The sequence below is a fragment of the Oncorhynchus keta genome, chromosome 10 (assembly GCF_023373465.1).
Source record: "Oncorhynchus keta strain PuntledgeMale-10-30-2019 chromosome 10, Oket_V2, whole genome shotgun sequence".
NCBI classification, from domain to species: Eukaryota; Metazoa; Chordata; class Actinopteri; order Salmoniformes; family Salmonidae; genus Oncorhynchus; species Oncorhynchus keta.
This window is the reverse complement of record NC_068430.1, coordinates 81,063,443-81,079,277: the sequence shown is the minus strand read 5'-3', so window position 1 is coordinate 81,079,277 and position 15,835 is coordinate 81,063,443. Positions and strand designations below refer to the sequence as shown.

At 46.4% G+C, this 15,835-nt stretch overlaps 1 protein-coding gene across 3 annotated transcripts in view; it reads right to left on the bottom strand.

The window, feature by feature from the left end:
• Window positions 1–15,835, bottom strand: part of LOC127932535 (UDP-GlcNAc:betaGal beta-1,3-N-acetylglucosaminyltransferase-like protein 1) — an 80,290-nt gene that overhangs the window by 60,167 nt on the left and 4,288 nt on the right. For 2 of the 3 annotated variants that reach the window (XR_008145910.1, XM_052528442.1), the window contains exon 2: window positions 9,883–9,948. Coding sequence is in view for 2 of the 3 variants with exons in the window: in XM_052528442.1 (XP_052384402.1) it covers window positions 9,883–9,939 (57 nt within the window). In the remaining variant the exon portion in view is untranslated. Of the gene's footprint in view, window positions 1–9,882; window positions 10,104–15,835 lie in introns of those variants that run through there. The other variant, XM_052528441.1, reaches the window with a different exon arrangement.

The following is a 15,835-nucleotide window of genomic DNA, read 5'->3' as shown; positions in this document are numbered from 1 at the left end:
GCAAGAAGGAGGAGCTGATCTGAAATACAGGAAAAGGAGGGCAGGCCCCCATTAATGTCAATGGGTCTGTAGTGGAGTGGGTCGTGAGATAACATCTCCAACTGCCATGGTCCAAACAGACCAAGACATTTGTGAAGAGGGGAAGACAACACCTTTTCCCCCACAGGAGACTGAAAAGATTCCCCAGATGAGTCCCCAGATCCTCAAAAAAGTCCTACAGCTGCACCATCGAGAGCATCCTGACCGGTTGGATCACCGGCCAGTATGGCAACTGCTCTGCATCTGACCGTAAGGCGCTACAGAGGGTAGTGCGTAGGGTCCAGTACATCACTGGGGCCAAAGCTTACTGCCATCCAGGACCTATTAAACCAGGTGGTGTCAGAGGAAGACTAGTCACTCTACAAATTACCTCGACGAACCTGCACCCCCGCACATTGACTCGTTACCGGTACCCCCTGTATACAGCCACGTTGTTGTCATGTAATTGTCTTGTGTTACTTTTTTTTTTTAAATCACTTTAGTTTATTTTTCGTATTTTATCTACCAGACAGAGAGGAATGATCTACCAGACAGATAGAGAGGAATGATCTACCTGACAGACAGAGAGGAATGATCTACCAGACAGACAGAGAGGAATGATCTACCAGACATAGAGGAATGATTGACCAGACAGACAGAGAGGAATGATCTACCAGACAGATGGAGAGGAATGATCTACCAGACAGATGATCTGCCAGACAGATGGAGAGGAATGATCTACCAGACAGATAGAGAGGAATGATCTACCAGACAGATGGAGAGGAATGATCTACCAGACAGATGGAGAGGAATGATCTACCAGACAGATGGAGAGGAATGATCTACCAGACAGAGGAATGATCTACCAGACAGATAGAGAGGAATGATCTACCAGACAGATAGAGGAATGATCTACCAGACAGATGGAGAGGAATGATCTACCAGACAGATGGAGAGGAATGATCTACCAGACAGATGAATCTACCAGACAGATGGAGAGGAATGATCTACCAGACAGATGGAGAGGAATGATCTACCAGAGAGGAATGATCTACCAGACAGATAGAGAGGAATGATCTACCAGACAGATAGAGAGGAATGATCTACCAGACAGAGAGAGGAATGATCTACCAGACAGATGGAGAGGAATGATCTACCAGACAGAGAGAGAGGAATGATCTACCTGACAGACAGAGAGGAATGATCTACCAGACAGACAGGAATGATCTACCAGACAGACAGACAGGAATGATCTACCAGACCAGGAAGACCAGACAGATGGAGAGGAATGATCTACCAGACAGATGGAGAGGAATGATCTACCAGACAGATGGAGAGGAATGATCTACCAGACAGACAGAGAGGAATGATCTACCAGACAGATGGAGAGGAATGATCTACCAGACAGACATAGAGGAATGATCTACCAGACAGACAGGAATGATCTACCAGACAGATGGAAGGAATGATCTACCAGACAGACAGAGAGGAATGATCTACCAGACAGATGGAGAGGAATGATCTACCAGACAGACAGAGAGGAATGATCTACTGATCAGACAGAGAGGAATGATCTACCAGACAGATGATCTACCAGACAGACAGAGAGGAATGATCTACCAGACAGATGGAGAGGAATAATCTACCAGACAGATAGAGAGGAATGATCTACCAGACAGATAGAGAGGAATGATCTACCAGACAGATGGAGAGGAATGATCTACCAGACAGATGATCTGCCAGACAGATGGAGAGGAATGATCTACCAGACAGATAGAGAGGAATGATCTACCAGACAGATAGAGAGGAATGATCTACCAGACAGATAGAGAGGAATGATCTACCAGACAGATGGAGAGGAATGATCTACCTGACAGATGGAGAGGAATGATCTACCTGACAGACAGAGAGGAATGATCTACCAGACAGACAGGAATGATCTACCAGACAGACAGGAATGATCTACCAGACAGACAGGAATGATCTACCAGACAGATGGAGAGGAATGATCTACCAGACAGATGGAGAGGAATGATCTACCAGACAGATGGAGAGAATGATCTACCAGACAGACAGAGAGGAATGATCTACCAGACAGATGGAGAGGAATGATCTACCAGACAGACATAGAGGAATGATCTACCAGACAGACAGAATGATCTACCAGACAGACAGGAATGATCTACCAGACAGATGGAGAGGAATGATCTACCAGACAGATGGAGAGGAATGATCTACCAGACAGACAGAGAGGAATGATCTACCTGACAGACAGAGGAATGATCTACCAGACAGATGATCTACCAGACAGACAGAGAGGAATGATCTATCAGACAGATGGAGAGGAATGATCTACCAGACAGATAGAGAGGAATGATCTGCCAGACAGATGGAGAGGAATGATCTACCAGACAGATAGAGAGGAATGATCTACCAGACAGATAGAGAGGAATGATCTACCAGACAGATGGAGAGGAATGATCTACCAGACAGATGGAGAGGAATGATCTACCTGACAGAGGAATGATCTACCAGACAGATGGAGAGGAATGATCTACCTGACAGATGGAGAGGAATGATCTACCAGACAGATGGAGAGGAATGATCTACCTGACAGATGGAGAGGAATGATCTACCAGACAGATGGAGAGGAATGATCTACCAGACAGACGGAGAGGAATGATCTACCAGACAGATGAATGATCTACCAGACAGAGGAATGATCTACCAGACAGAGGAATGATCTACCAGACAGAGGAATGATCTACCAGACAGATGGAGAGGAATGATCTACCAGACAGATGATCTACCAGACAGACAGAGAGGAATGATCTACCAGACAGATGGAGAGGAATGATCTGCCAGACAGATGATCTGCCAGACAGATGGAGAGGAATGATCTACCAGACAGACAGGAATGATCTACCAGACAGACAGGAATGATCTACCAGACAGACAGGAATGATCTACCAGACAGATGGAGAGGAATGATCTACCAGACAGATGGAGAGGAATGATCTACCAGACAGATGGAGAGGAATGATCTACCAGACAGAGGAATGATCTACCAGACAGATAGAGAGGAATGATCTACCAGACAGATGGAGAGGAATGATCTACCAGACAGATGGAGAGGAATGATCTACCAGACAGATGGAGAGGAATGATCTACCAGACAGATGGAGAGGAATGATCTACCAGACAGATGATCTGCCAGACAGATGGAGAGGAATGATCTACCAGACAGATAGAGAGGAATGATCTACCAGACAGATAGAGAGGAATGATCTACCAGACAGATAGAGAGGAATGATCTACCAGACAGATGGAGAGGAATGATCTACCTGACAGATGGAGAGGAATGATCTACCTGACAACAGAGAGGAATGATCTACCTGACAGACAGAGAGGAATGATCTACCAGACAGACAGGAATGATCTACCAGACAGACAGGAATGATCTACCAGACAGACAGGAATGATCTACCAGACAGATGGAGAGGAATGATCTACCAGACAGATGGAGAGGAATGATCTACCAGACAGATGGAGAGGAATGATCTACCAGACAGACAGAGAGGAATGATCTACCAGACAGATGGAGAGGAATGATCTACCAGACAGACATAGAGGAATGATCTACCAGACAGACAGGAATGATCTACCAGACAGATGGAGAGGAATGATCTACCAGACAGACAGAGAGGAATGATCTACCAGACAGATGGAGAGGAATGATCTACCAGACAGACAGAGAGGAATGATCTACCTGACAGACAGAGAGGAATGATCTACCAGACAGATGATCTACCAGACAGACAGAGAGGAATGATCTATCAGACAGATGGAGAGGAATAATCTACCAGACAGATAGAGAGGAATGATCTACCAGACAGATAGAGAGGAATGATCTACCAGACAGATGGAGAGGAATGATCTACCAGACAGATGATCTGCCAGACAGATGGAGAGGAATGATCTACCAGACAGATAGAGAGGAATGATCTACCAGACAGATAGAGAGGAATGATCTACCAGACAGATAGAGAGGAATGATCTACCAGACAGATGGAGAGGAATGATCTACCTGACAGATGGAGAGGAATGATCTACCTGACAGACAGAGAGGAATGATCTACCAGACAGACAGGAATGATCTACCAGACAGACAGGAATGATCTACCAGACAGACAGGAATGATCTACCAGACAGATGGAGAGGAATGATCTACCAGACAGATGGAGAGGAATGATCTACCAGACAGATGGAGAGGAATGATCTACCAGACAGACAGAGAGGAATGATCTACCAGACAGATGGAGAGGAATGATCTACCAGACAGACATAGAGGAATGATCTACCAGACAGACAGGAATGATCTACCAGACAGACAGGAATGATCTACCAGACAGATGGAGAGGAATGATCTACCAGACAGACAGAGAGGAATGATCTACCAGACAGATGGAGAGGAATGATCTACCAGACAGATGGAGAGGAATGATCTACCAGACAGATGATCTACCAGACAGACAGAGAGGAATGATCTACCAGACAGATGGAGAGGAATGATCTACCAGACAGATAGAGAGGAATGATCTGCCAGACAGATGGAGAGGAATGATCTACCAGACAGATAGAGAGGAATGATCTACCAGACAGATAGAGAGGAATGATCTACCAGACAGATAGAGAGGAATGATCTACCAGATAGATGGAGAGGAATGATCTACCTGACAGATGGAGATGAATGATCTACCAGACAGATGGAGAGGAATGATCTACCAGACAGATGGAGAGGAATGATCTACCAGACAGATGGAGAGGAATGATCTACCTGACAGATGGAGAGGAATGATCTACCAGACAGATGGAGAGGAATGATCTACCAGACAGACGGAGAGGAATGATCTACCAGACAGATGAATGATCTACAGACAGACAGAGGAATGATCTACCAGACAGAGGAATGATCTACCAGACAGAGGAATGATCTACCAGACAGATGGAGAGGAATGATCTACCAGACAGATGATCTACCAGACAGACAGAGAGGAATGATCTACCAGACAGATGGAGAGGAATGATCTGCCAGACAGATGATCTGCCAGACAGATGGAGAGGAATGATCTACCAGACAGAGGAATGATCTCCACCAGACAGATGGAGAGGAATGATCTACCAGACAGATGGAGAGGAATGATCTACCAGACAGAGGAATGATCTACCAGACAGATAGAGAGGAATGATCTACCAGACAGATAGAGAGGAATGATCTACCAGACAGATGGAGAGGAATGATCTACCAGACAGATGGAGAGGAATGATCTACCAGACAGATGATCTGCCAGACAGATGGAGAGGAATGATCTACCAGACAGATAGAGAGGAATGATCTACCAGACAGATAGAGAGGAATGATCTACCAGACAGATAGAGAGGAATGATCTACCAGACAGATGGAGAGGAATGATCTACCTGACAGATGGAGAGGAATGATCTACCTGACAGACAGAGAGGAATGATCTACCAGACAGACAGGAATGATCTACCAGACAGACAGGAATGATCTACCAGACAGACAGGAATGATCTACCAGACAGATGGAGAGGAATGATCTACCAGACAGATGGAGAGGAATGATCTACCAGACAGATGGAGAGGAATGATCTACCAGACAGACAGAGAGGAATGATCTACCAGACAGATGGAGAGGAATGATCTACCAGACAGACATAGAGGAATGATCTACCAGACAGACAGGAATGATCTACCAGACAGATGGAGAGGAATGATCTACCAGACAGACAGAGAGGAATGATCTACCAGACAGATGGAGAGGAATGATCTACCAGACAGACAGAGAGGAATGATCTACCAGACAGACAGAGAGGAATGATCTACCAGACAGATGATCTACCAGACAGACAGAGAGGAATGATCTACCAGACAGATGGAGAGGAATGATCTACCAGACAGATGATCTGCCAGACAGATGGAGAGGAATGATCTACCAGACAGATGGAGAGGAATGATCTACCAGACAGATGGAGAGGAATGATCTACCAGACAGATGATCTGCCAGACAGATGGAGAGGAATGATCTACCAGACAGATAGAGAGGAATGATCTACCAGACAGATAGAGAGGAATGATCTACCAGACAGATGATCTGCCAGACAGATGGAGAGGAATGATCTACCTGACAGATGGAGAGGAATGATCTACCTGACAGACAGAGAGGAATGATCTACCAGACAGACAGGAATGATCTACCAGACAGACAGGAATGATCTACCAGACAGACAGGAATGATCTACCAGACAGATGGAGAGGAATGATCTACCAGACAGATGGAGAGGAATGATCTACCAGACAGATGGAGAGGAATGATCTACCAGACAGACAGAGAGGAATGATCTACCAGACAGATGGAGAGGAATGATCTACCAGACAGACATAGAGGAATGATCTACCAGACAGACAGGAATGATCTACCAGACAGACAGGAATGATCTACCAGACAGATGGAGAGGAATGATCTACCAGACAGACAGAGAGGAATGATCTACCAGACAGATGGAGAGGAATGATCTACCAGACAGACAGAGAGGAATGATCTACCTGACAGACAGAGAGGAATGATCTACCAGACAGATGATCTACCAGACAGACAGAGAGGAATGATCTATCAGACAGATGGAGAGGAATGATCTACCAGACAGATAGAGAGGAATGATCTGCCAGACAGATGGAGAGGAATGATCTACCAGACAGATAGAGAGGAATGATCTACCAGACAGATGGAGAGGAATGATCTACCAGACAGATGGAGAGGAATGATCTACCTGACAGAGGAATGATCTACCAGACAGATGGAGAGGAATGATCTACCTGACAGATGGAGAGGAATGATCTACCAGACAGATGGAGAGGAATGATCTACCTGACAGATGGAGAGGAATGATCTACCAGACAGATGGAGAGGAATGATCTACCAGACAGACGGAGAGGAATGATCTACCAGACAGATGAATGATCTACCAGACAGAGGAATGATCTACCAGACAGAGGAATGATCTACCAGACAGAGGAATGATCTACCAGACAGATGGAGAGGAATGATCTACCAGACAGATGATCTACCAGACAGACAGAGAGGAATGATCTACCAGACAGATGGAGAGGAATGATCTACCAGACAGATGATCTGCCAGACAGATGGAGAGGAATGATCTACCAGACAGAGGAATGATCTACCAGACAGATGGAGAGGAATGATCTACCAGACAGATGATCTACCAGACAGACAGAGAGGAATGATCTACCAGACAGATGGAGAGGAATGATCTACCTGACAGATGATCTACCAGACAGAGGAATGATCTACCAGACAGATGATCTACCAGACAGACAGAGAGGAATGATCTACCAGTGGAGATGTAAAACAACCCTAAAGTGAACCCATATTATTATTCCACATAGCTGAACCAATCCCTCTCATTTCCTCTCTACACCCTGTCTGCTGCACACCCACACAGTTCAAAGGGCAAATAAGCAGAGAAACCACATGGCCTTACTTCCCTTTTTCCCCATTCACTCTCTCTGTCTCTCTGTCTCTGTATTATCTCTCCGTATCTCTATTATCTCTCTCTCTCTCTCTATTATCTTTCTAATATATATCTCTGTCCCTCTCTCTCTAATATCTCTCTGTCCCTCTCTCTATTATCTCTCTGTCTCTCTCTCTGTCTCTCTAGTATCTCTCTAATATATCTCTGTCTCTCTCTCTCTCTCTCTCTCTATTATCTCTCTCTCTCTATTATCTCTCTAATATCTCTCTAATATCTCTCTAATATCTCTCTAATATCTCTCTGTCCCTCTCTCTCCAGCCCCCCCCGTATCTCCTGCAACTCTCCCTCACCTACTACACATGACCCCCTAACCTTTAACCTGTAATCCCACAGCTCACACTGAGACACACCTTAATATACACCCACCCACACCACTCTACCAGAAACACAACCCAAGTTCACAGGACAGAAGGAATGTGGGGAACTCCGGACATACAGAATGTTAAAGTTTTCCTGTCTGTTATGATCATTTAGAGGAGACAGGGAGAGCAGGAGGGAGAGAGGGGTAGATGGAGATAGAGGGAGGGAGAGAGAGAGGGACGAAGGGGGGTGAGGGAGGGAGATGGAGAGAGGGGAGGAAGAGATGGAGAGGGAGGGAAGAGATGGAGAGAGGGAGGGAGAGAGGGAAGGAGGAGATGGAGAGAGGATGGGAGGAGATGGAGAGAGGCAGGGAGGATAAGGAGAAAGAGCAGGAGGAGATGGATGGAGATATGGAGGGAGGAAATGGAGAGGAGGGAGGAGATGGATGGAGATATGGAGGAGGAGATGGACAGAGGGAGGGATAACTCAACAGACTAGAGCTGTACTCCTGGTCTCTAGACAGACAGTAGTGCTGACAGAGGTAGAGAGGAGGGATAACTCATCAGACTAGAGCTGTACTCCCTGGTCTCTAGAGGGAGGGATAACTCATCAGACTAGAGCTGTACTCCCTGGTCTCTAGAGGGAGGGATAACTCATCAGACTAGAGCTGTACTCCCTGGGCTCTAGAGGGAGGGATAACTCATCAGACTAGAGCTGTTCTCCCTGGGCTCTAGACAGACAGTAGTACTGACAGAGGTAGAGAGGGAGGGATAATTCATCAGACTAGAGCTGTACTCCCTGGGCTCTAGACAGACAGTAGTACTGACAGAGGTAGAGAGGGAGGGATAACTCATCAGACTAGTGCTATACTCCCTGGGCTCTAGAGGGAGGGATAACTCATCAGACTAGAGCTGTTCTCCCTGGTCTCTAGAGGGAGGGATAACTCATCAGACTAGAGCTGTACTCCCTGGGCTCTAGGGGGAGGGATAACTCATCAGACTAGAGCTGTACTCCCTGGGCTCTAGAGGGAGGGATAACTCATCAGACTAGAGCTGTTCTCCCTGGGCTCTAGAGGGAGGGATAACTCATCAGACTAGAGCTGTACTCCCTGGGCTCTAGAGGGAGGGATAACTCATCAGACTAGAGCTGTTCTCCCTGGGCTCTAGAGGGAGGGATAACTCATCAGACTAGAGCTGTACTCCCTGGGCTCTAGAGGGAGGGATAACTCATCAGACTAGAGCTGTTCTCCCTGGGTCTCTCTAGAGGGAGGGATAACTCATCAGACTAGAGCTGTACTCCTGGCTCTAGGGGAGGGATAACTCATCAGACTAGAGCTGTTCTCCCTGGGCTCAGAGGGAGGGATAACTCATCAGACTAGAGCTGTACTCCCTGGGCTCTAGGGGAGGGATAACTCATCAGACTAGAGCTGTACTCCTGGTCTCTAGAGGGAGGGATAACTCATCAGACTAGAGCTGTTCTCCCTGGGTCTCTAGAGGGAGGGATAACTCATCAGACTAGAGCTGTTCTCCCTGGTCTCTAGACAGACAGTAGTACTGACAGAGGTAGAGAGGGGGGGGTAACTCATCAGACTAGAGCTGTACTCCCTGGGCTCTAGACAGACAGTAGTACTTACAGAGGTAGAGAGGGAGGGGTAACTCATCAGACTAGAGCTGTTCTCCCTGGTCTCTAGACAGACAGTAGTACTGACAGAGGTAGAGAGGGGGAGGGGTAACTCATCAGACTAGAGCTGTTCTCCCTGGGCTCTAGACAGACAGTAGTACTTACAGAGGTAGAGAGGGGGGGTAACTCATCAGACTAGAGCTGTACTCCCTGGTCTCTAGACAGACAGTAGTACTGACAGAGGTAGAGAGGGGGGGTAACTCATCAGACTAGAGCTGTACTCCCTGGTCTCTAGACAGACAGTAGTACTTACAGAGGTAGAGTTGAAGAGGCAGGCCTCGTATTGGAGATGTATTCGCTGAGGCATCATCACATCATCCTGGAACACACACAGTTACAGTTAGCATGCTCTCTCTCTCACACACAGTTACAGTTAGCATGCTCTCTCTCTCACACACAGTTACAGTTAGCATGCTCTCTCTCTCACACACAGTTACAGTTAGCATGCTCTCTCTATCACACACAGCTACAGTTAGCATGCTCTCTCTCTCACACACAGCTACAGTTAGCATGCTCTCTCTCTCACACACAGTTACAGTAGCATGCTCTCTCTCACACACAGTTACAGTTAGCATGCTCTCTCTCTCACACACAGCTACAGTTAGCATGCTCTCTCTCTCACACACAGTTACAGTTAGCATGCTCTCTAACTCTCACACAGTTACAGCTAGCATGCTCCCTGGTCTCACACACAGTTACAGTTAGCATGCTCTCTCTCACACACAGTTACAGTTAGCATGCTCTCTCTCTCACACACAGTTACAGTTAGCATGCTCTCTCTCTCACACAGTTACAGTTAGCATGCTCCTCTCTCACACACAGTTACAGTTAGCATGCTACTCTCACACACAGTTACAGTTAGCATGCTCTAACTCTCTCACACAGTTACAGTTAGCATGCCTCTCTCTCTCACACACAGTTACAGTTAGCATGCTCTCTCTCTCTCACACAGTTACAGTTAGCATGCTCTCTCTCTCACACACAGTTACAGTTAGCATGCTCTCTCTCTCTCACACAGTTACAGTTAGCATGCTCTCTCTCTCACACACAGTTACAGTTAGCATGCTCTCTCTCACACACAGTACAGTTAGCATGCTCTCTCTCACACACAGTACAGTTAGCATGCTCTCTCTCTCTCACACAGCTACAGTTAGCATGCTCTACACACACAGCTACAGGTCTCTCACACACACAGTTACAGTTAGCATGCTCTCTCTCACACACAGTTACAGTTAGCATGCTCTCTCTCACACACAGTTACAGTTAGCATGCTCTCTCTCTCACACACAGCTACAGTTAGCATGCTCTCTCTCTCTCACACAGCTACAGGTCTCTCACACACACAGCTACAGTTAGCATGCTCTCTCTCTCACACACAGTTACAGTTAGCATGCTCTCTCTCTCACACACAGTTACAGTTAGCATGCTCTCTCTCTAGACACACAGTTACAGTTAGCATGCTCTCTCTCTCACACACAGTTACAGTTAGCATGCTCTCTCTCACACACAGTTACAGTTAGCATGCTCTCTCATCACACACAGTTACAGTTAGCATGCTCTCTCTCTCACACACAGTTACAGTTAGCATGCTCTCTCTCACACACAGTTACAGTTAGCATGCTCTCTCTCTCACACACAGTTACAGTTAGCATGCTCTCTCTCACACACAGCTACAGTTAGCATGCTCTCTCTCACACAGAGCTGTTAGCATGCTGGTCTCTCTCACACAGTTACAGTTAGCATGCTCTCTCTCTCACACACAGTTACAGTTAGCATGCTCTCTCTCTCACACACAGTTACAGTTAGCATGCTCTCTCTCAGACAGTTACAGTTAGCATGTACTCTCTCTCTCACACAGTTACAGTTAGCATGCTCTCTCTCTCACACACAGTTACAGTTAGCATGCTCTCTCTCATCACACTAGAGTTACAGTTAGCATGCTCTCTCTCTCTCACACACAGTTACAGTTAGCATGCTCTCTCTCTCTCACACAGTTACAGTTAGCATGCTCTCTCTCTCACACACAGTTACAGTTAGCATGCTCTCTCTCTCACACACAGTTACAGTTAGCATGCTCTCTCTCTCTCACACAGTTACAGTTAGCATGCTCTCTCTCTCTCACACACAGTTACAGTTAGCATGCTCTCTCTCTCACACAGTTACAGTTAGCATGCTCTCTCTCACACACAGTTACAGTTAGCATACTCCCTCTCTCACACACAGTTACAGTTAGCATGCTCTCTAACTCACACAGTTACAGAGCATGCTCTCTCTCTCACACACAGTTACAGTTAGCATGCTCTCTCTCTCACACACAGTTACAGTTAGCATGCTCTCTCTCTCTCACACAGTTACAGTTAGCATGCTCTCTCTCTCTCACACAGTTACAGTTAGCATGCTCTCTCTCACACACAGCTACAGTTAGCATACTCTCTCTCTCACACAGCTACAGTTAGCATGCTCTCTCTCACACACAGTTACAGTTAGCATGCTCTCTCTCTCTCACACAGCTACAGTTAGCATGCTCTCTCTCTCTCTCACACAGCTACAGTTAGCATGCTCTCTCTCACACACAGTTACAGGGGGCATAACTCTCTCACACAGCTACAGTTAGCATGCTCTCTCTCACACACAGTTACAGTTAGCATGCTCTCTCTCACACACAGCTACAGTTAGCATACTCTCTCTCTCTCACACAGCTACAGTTAGCATGCTCTCTCTCACACACAGTTACAGTTAGCATGCTCTCTCTCTCACACATAGCTACAGTTAGCATGCTCTCTCTCTCTCACACAGCTACAGTTAGCATGCTCTCTCTCACACACAGTTACAGTTAGCATGCTCTCTCTCTCTCACACAGTTACAGTTAGCATGCTCTCTCTCTCACACACAGTTACAGTTAGCATGCTCTCTCTCTCACACACAGTTACAGTTAGCATGCTCTCTCTCTCACACACAGTTACAGTTAGCATGCTCTCTCTCACACACAGTTACAGTTAGCATGCTCTCTCTCTCTCACACACAGTTACAGTTAGCATGCTCTCTCTCTCTCACACAGTTACAGTTAGCATGCTCTCTCTCTCACACAGTTACAGTTAGCATGCTCTCTCTCTCTCACACAGTTACAGTTAGCATGCTCTCTCTCTCTCACACACAGTTACAGTTAGCATGCTCTCTCTCTCTCACACAGTTACAGTTAGCATGCTCTCTCTCTCTCACACAGTTACAGTTAGCATGCTCTCTCTCTCTCACACACAGTTACAGTTAGCATGCTCTCTCTCTCTCACACAGTTACAGTTAGCATGCTCTCTCTCTCACACACAGTTACAGTTAGCATGCTCTCTCTCTCACACACAGTTACAGTTAGCATGCTCTCTCTCTCTCACACAGTTACAGTTAGCATGCTCTCTCTCTCTCACACAGTTACAGTTAGCATGCTCTCTCTCACACACAGCTACAGTTAGCATACTCTCTCTCTCACACAGCTACAGTTAGCATGCTCTCTCTCACACACAGTTACAGTTAGCATGCTCTCTCTCTCACACAGTTACAGTTAGCATGCTCTCTCTCTCACACAGTTACAGTTAGCATGCTCTCTCTCTCACACACAGTTACAGTTAGCATGCTCTCTCTCTCTCACACAGTTACAGTTAGCATACTCGCTCTCTCTCTCACACACAGTTACAGTTAGCATACTCTCTCTCTCTCACACACAGTTACAGTTAGCATGCTCTCTCTCTCACACACAGTTACAGTTAGCATACTCTCTCTCTCTCACACACAGTTACAGTTAGCATGCTCTCTCTCTCTCACACACAGTTACAGTTAGCATGCTCTCTCTCTCTCTCACACACAGTTACAGTTAGCATGCTCTCTCTCTCTCACACAGTTACAGTTAGCATGCTCTCTCTCTCACACACAGTTACAGTTAGCATGCTCTCTCTCTCACACACAGTTACAGTTAGTATGCTCTCTCTCACACACAGTTACAGTTAGCATGCTCTCTCTCTCACACAGTTACAGTTAGCATGCTCTCTCTCATCACAGCTACAGTTAGCATACTCTCGCTCTCTCACACAGCTACAGTTAGCATGCTCTCTCTCACACACAGTTACAGTTAGCATGCTCTCTCTCTCTCACACAGCTACAGTTAGCATGCTCTCTCTCTCTCACACAGCTACAGTTAGCATGCTCTCTCTCTCACACAGCTACAGTTAGCATGCTCTCTCTCACACACAGTTACAGTTAGCATGCTCTCTCTCACACACAGCTACAGTTAGCATGCTCTCTCTCTCTCACACAGCTATAGTTAGCATGCTCTCTCTCACACACAGTTACAGTTAGCATGCTCTCTCTCTCACACACAGCTACAGTTAGCATGCCCTCTCTCTCACACACAGTTACAGTTAGCATGCTCTCTCTCTCTCTCACACACAGTTACAGTTAGCATGCTCTCTCTCTCTCTCACACACAGTTACAGTTAGCATGCTCTCTCTCTCTCACACACAGTTACAGTTAGCATGCTCTCTCTCTCACACACAGCTACAGTTAGCATGCTCTCTCTCACACACAGCTACAGTTAGCATGCTCTCTCTCTCACACACAGCTACAGTTAGCATGCTCTCTCTCACACACAGTTACAGTTAGCATGCTCTCTCTCTCTCACACACAGTTACAGTTAGCATACTCCCTCTCTCTCACACACAGTTACAGTTAGCATGCTCTCTCTCTCTCACACACAGTTACAGTTAGCATGCTCTCTCTCTCTCACACACAGTTACAGTTAGCATGCTCTCTCTCTCACACACAGTTACAGTTAGCATGCTCTCTCTCTCTCACACACAGTTACAGTTAGCATGGTCTCTCTCAGACACACAGTTACAGTTAGCATGCTCTCTCTCTCATACACAGTTACAGTTAGCATACTCTCTCTCTCTCACACACAGTTACAGTTAGCATGCTCTCTCTCTCACACACAGTTACAGTTAGCATGCTCTCTCTCTCTCTCTCTCTCTCTCTCACAGTTACAGTTAGCATGCTCTCTCTCACACACAGTTACAGTTAGCATGCTCTCTCTCTCTCTCTCTCTCTCTCTCTCTCTCTCTCTCTCTCTCTCTCTCTCTCTCTCTCTCTCTCTCTCTCTCTCTCTCTCTCTCTCTCTCTCTCTCTCTCTCTCTCTCTCTCTACACACACACAGTTACAGGTAGCATACTCTAACTCACACAGTTACAGTTAGCATGCTCTCCTCTCTCTCTCTCAGACTCTCTCACACACACACAGTTACAGTTAGCATACTCTCTCTCACACACAGCTACAGTTAGCATGCTCTCTCTCACACACAGTTACAGTTAGCATGCTCTCTCTCACACACAGCTACAGTTAGCATGCTCTCTCTCACACACAGTTACAGTTAGCATGCTCTCTCTCACACACAGCTACAGTTAGCATACTCTCTCTCTCTCACACAGCTACAGTTAGCATGCTCTCTCTCACACACAGTTACAGTTAGCATGCTCTCTCTCTCTCACATAGCTAGCAGTTAGCATGCCTCTCTCTCTCACACAGCTACAGTTAGCATGCTCTCTCTCACACACAGTTACAGTTAGCATGCTCTCTCTCTCTCACACAGTTACAGTTAGCATGCTCTCTCTCTCACACACAGTTACAGTTAGCATGCTCTCTCTCTCACACACAGTTACAGTTAGCATGCTCTCTCTCTCACACACAGTTACAGTTAGCATGCTCTCTCTCTCACACACAGTTACAGTTAGCATGCTCTCTCTCTCACACACAGTTACAGTTAGCATGCTCTCTCTCTCTCACACAGTTACAGTTAGCATGCTCTCTCTCTCACACACAGTTACAGTTAGCATGCTCTCTCTCTCTCACACACAGTTACAGTTAGCATGCTCTCTCTCTCTCACACAGTTACAGTTAGCATGCTCTCTCTCTCACACACAGTTACAGTTAGCATGCTCTCTCTCTCTCACACAGTTACAGTTAGCATGCTCTCTCTCTCTCACACAGTTACAGTTAGCATGCTCTCTCTCTCTCACACACAGTTACAGTTAGCATGCTCTCTCTCTCATGCTCTCTCACACACAGTTACAGTTAGCATGCTCTCTCTCTCACACAGTTACAGTTAGCATGCTCTCTCTCTCTCACACAGTTACAGTTAGCATGCTCTCTCTCTCACACACAGTTAC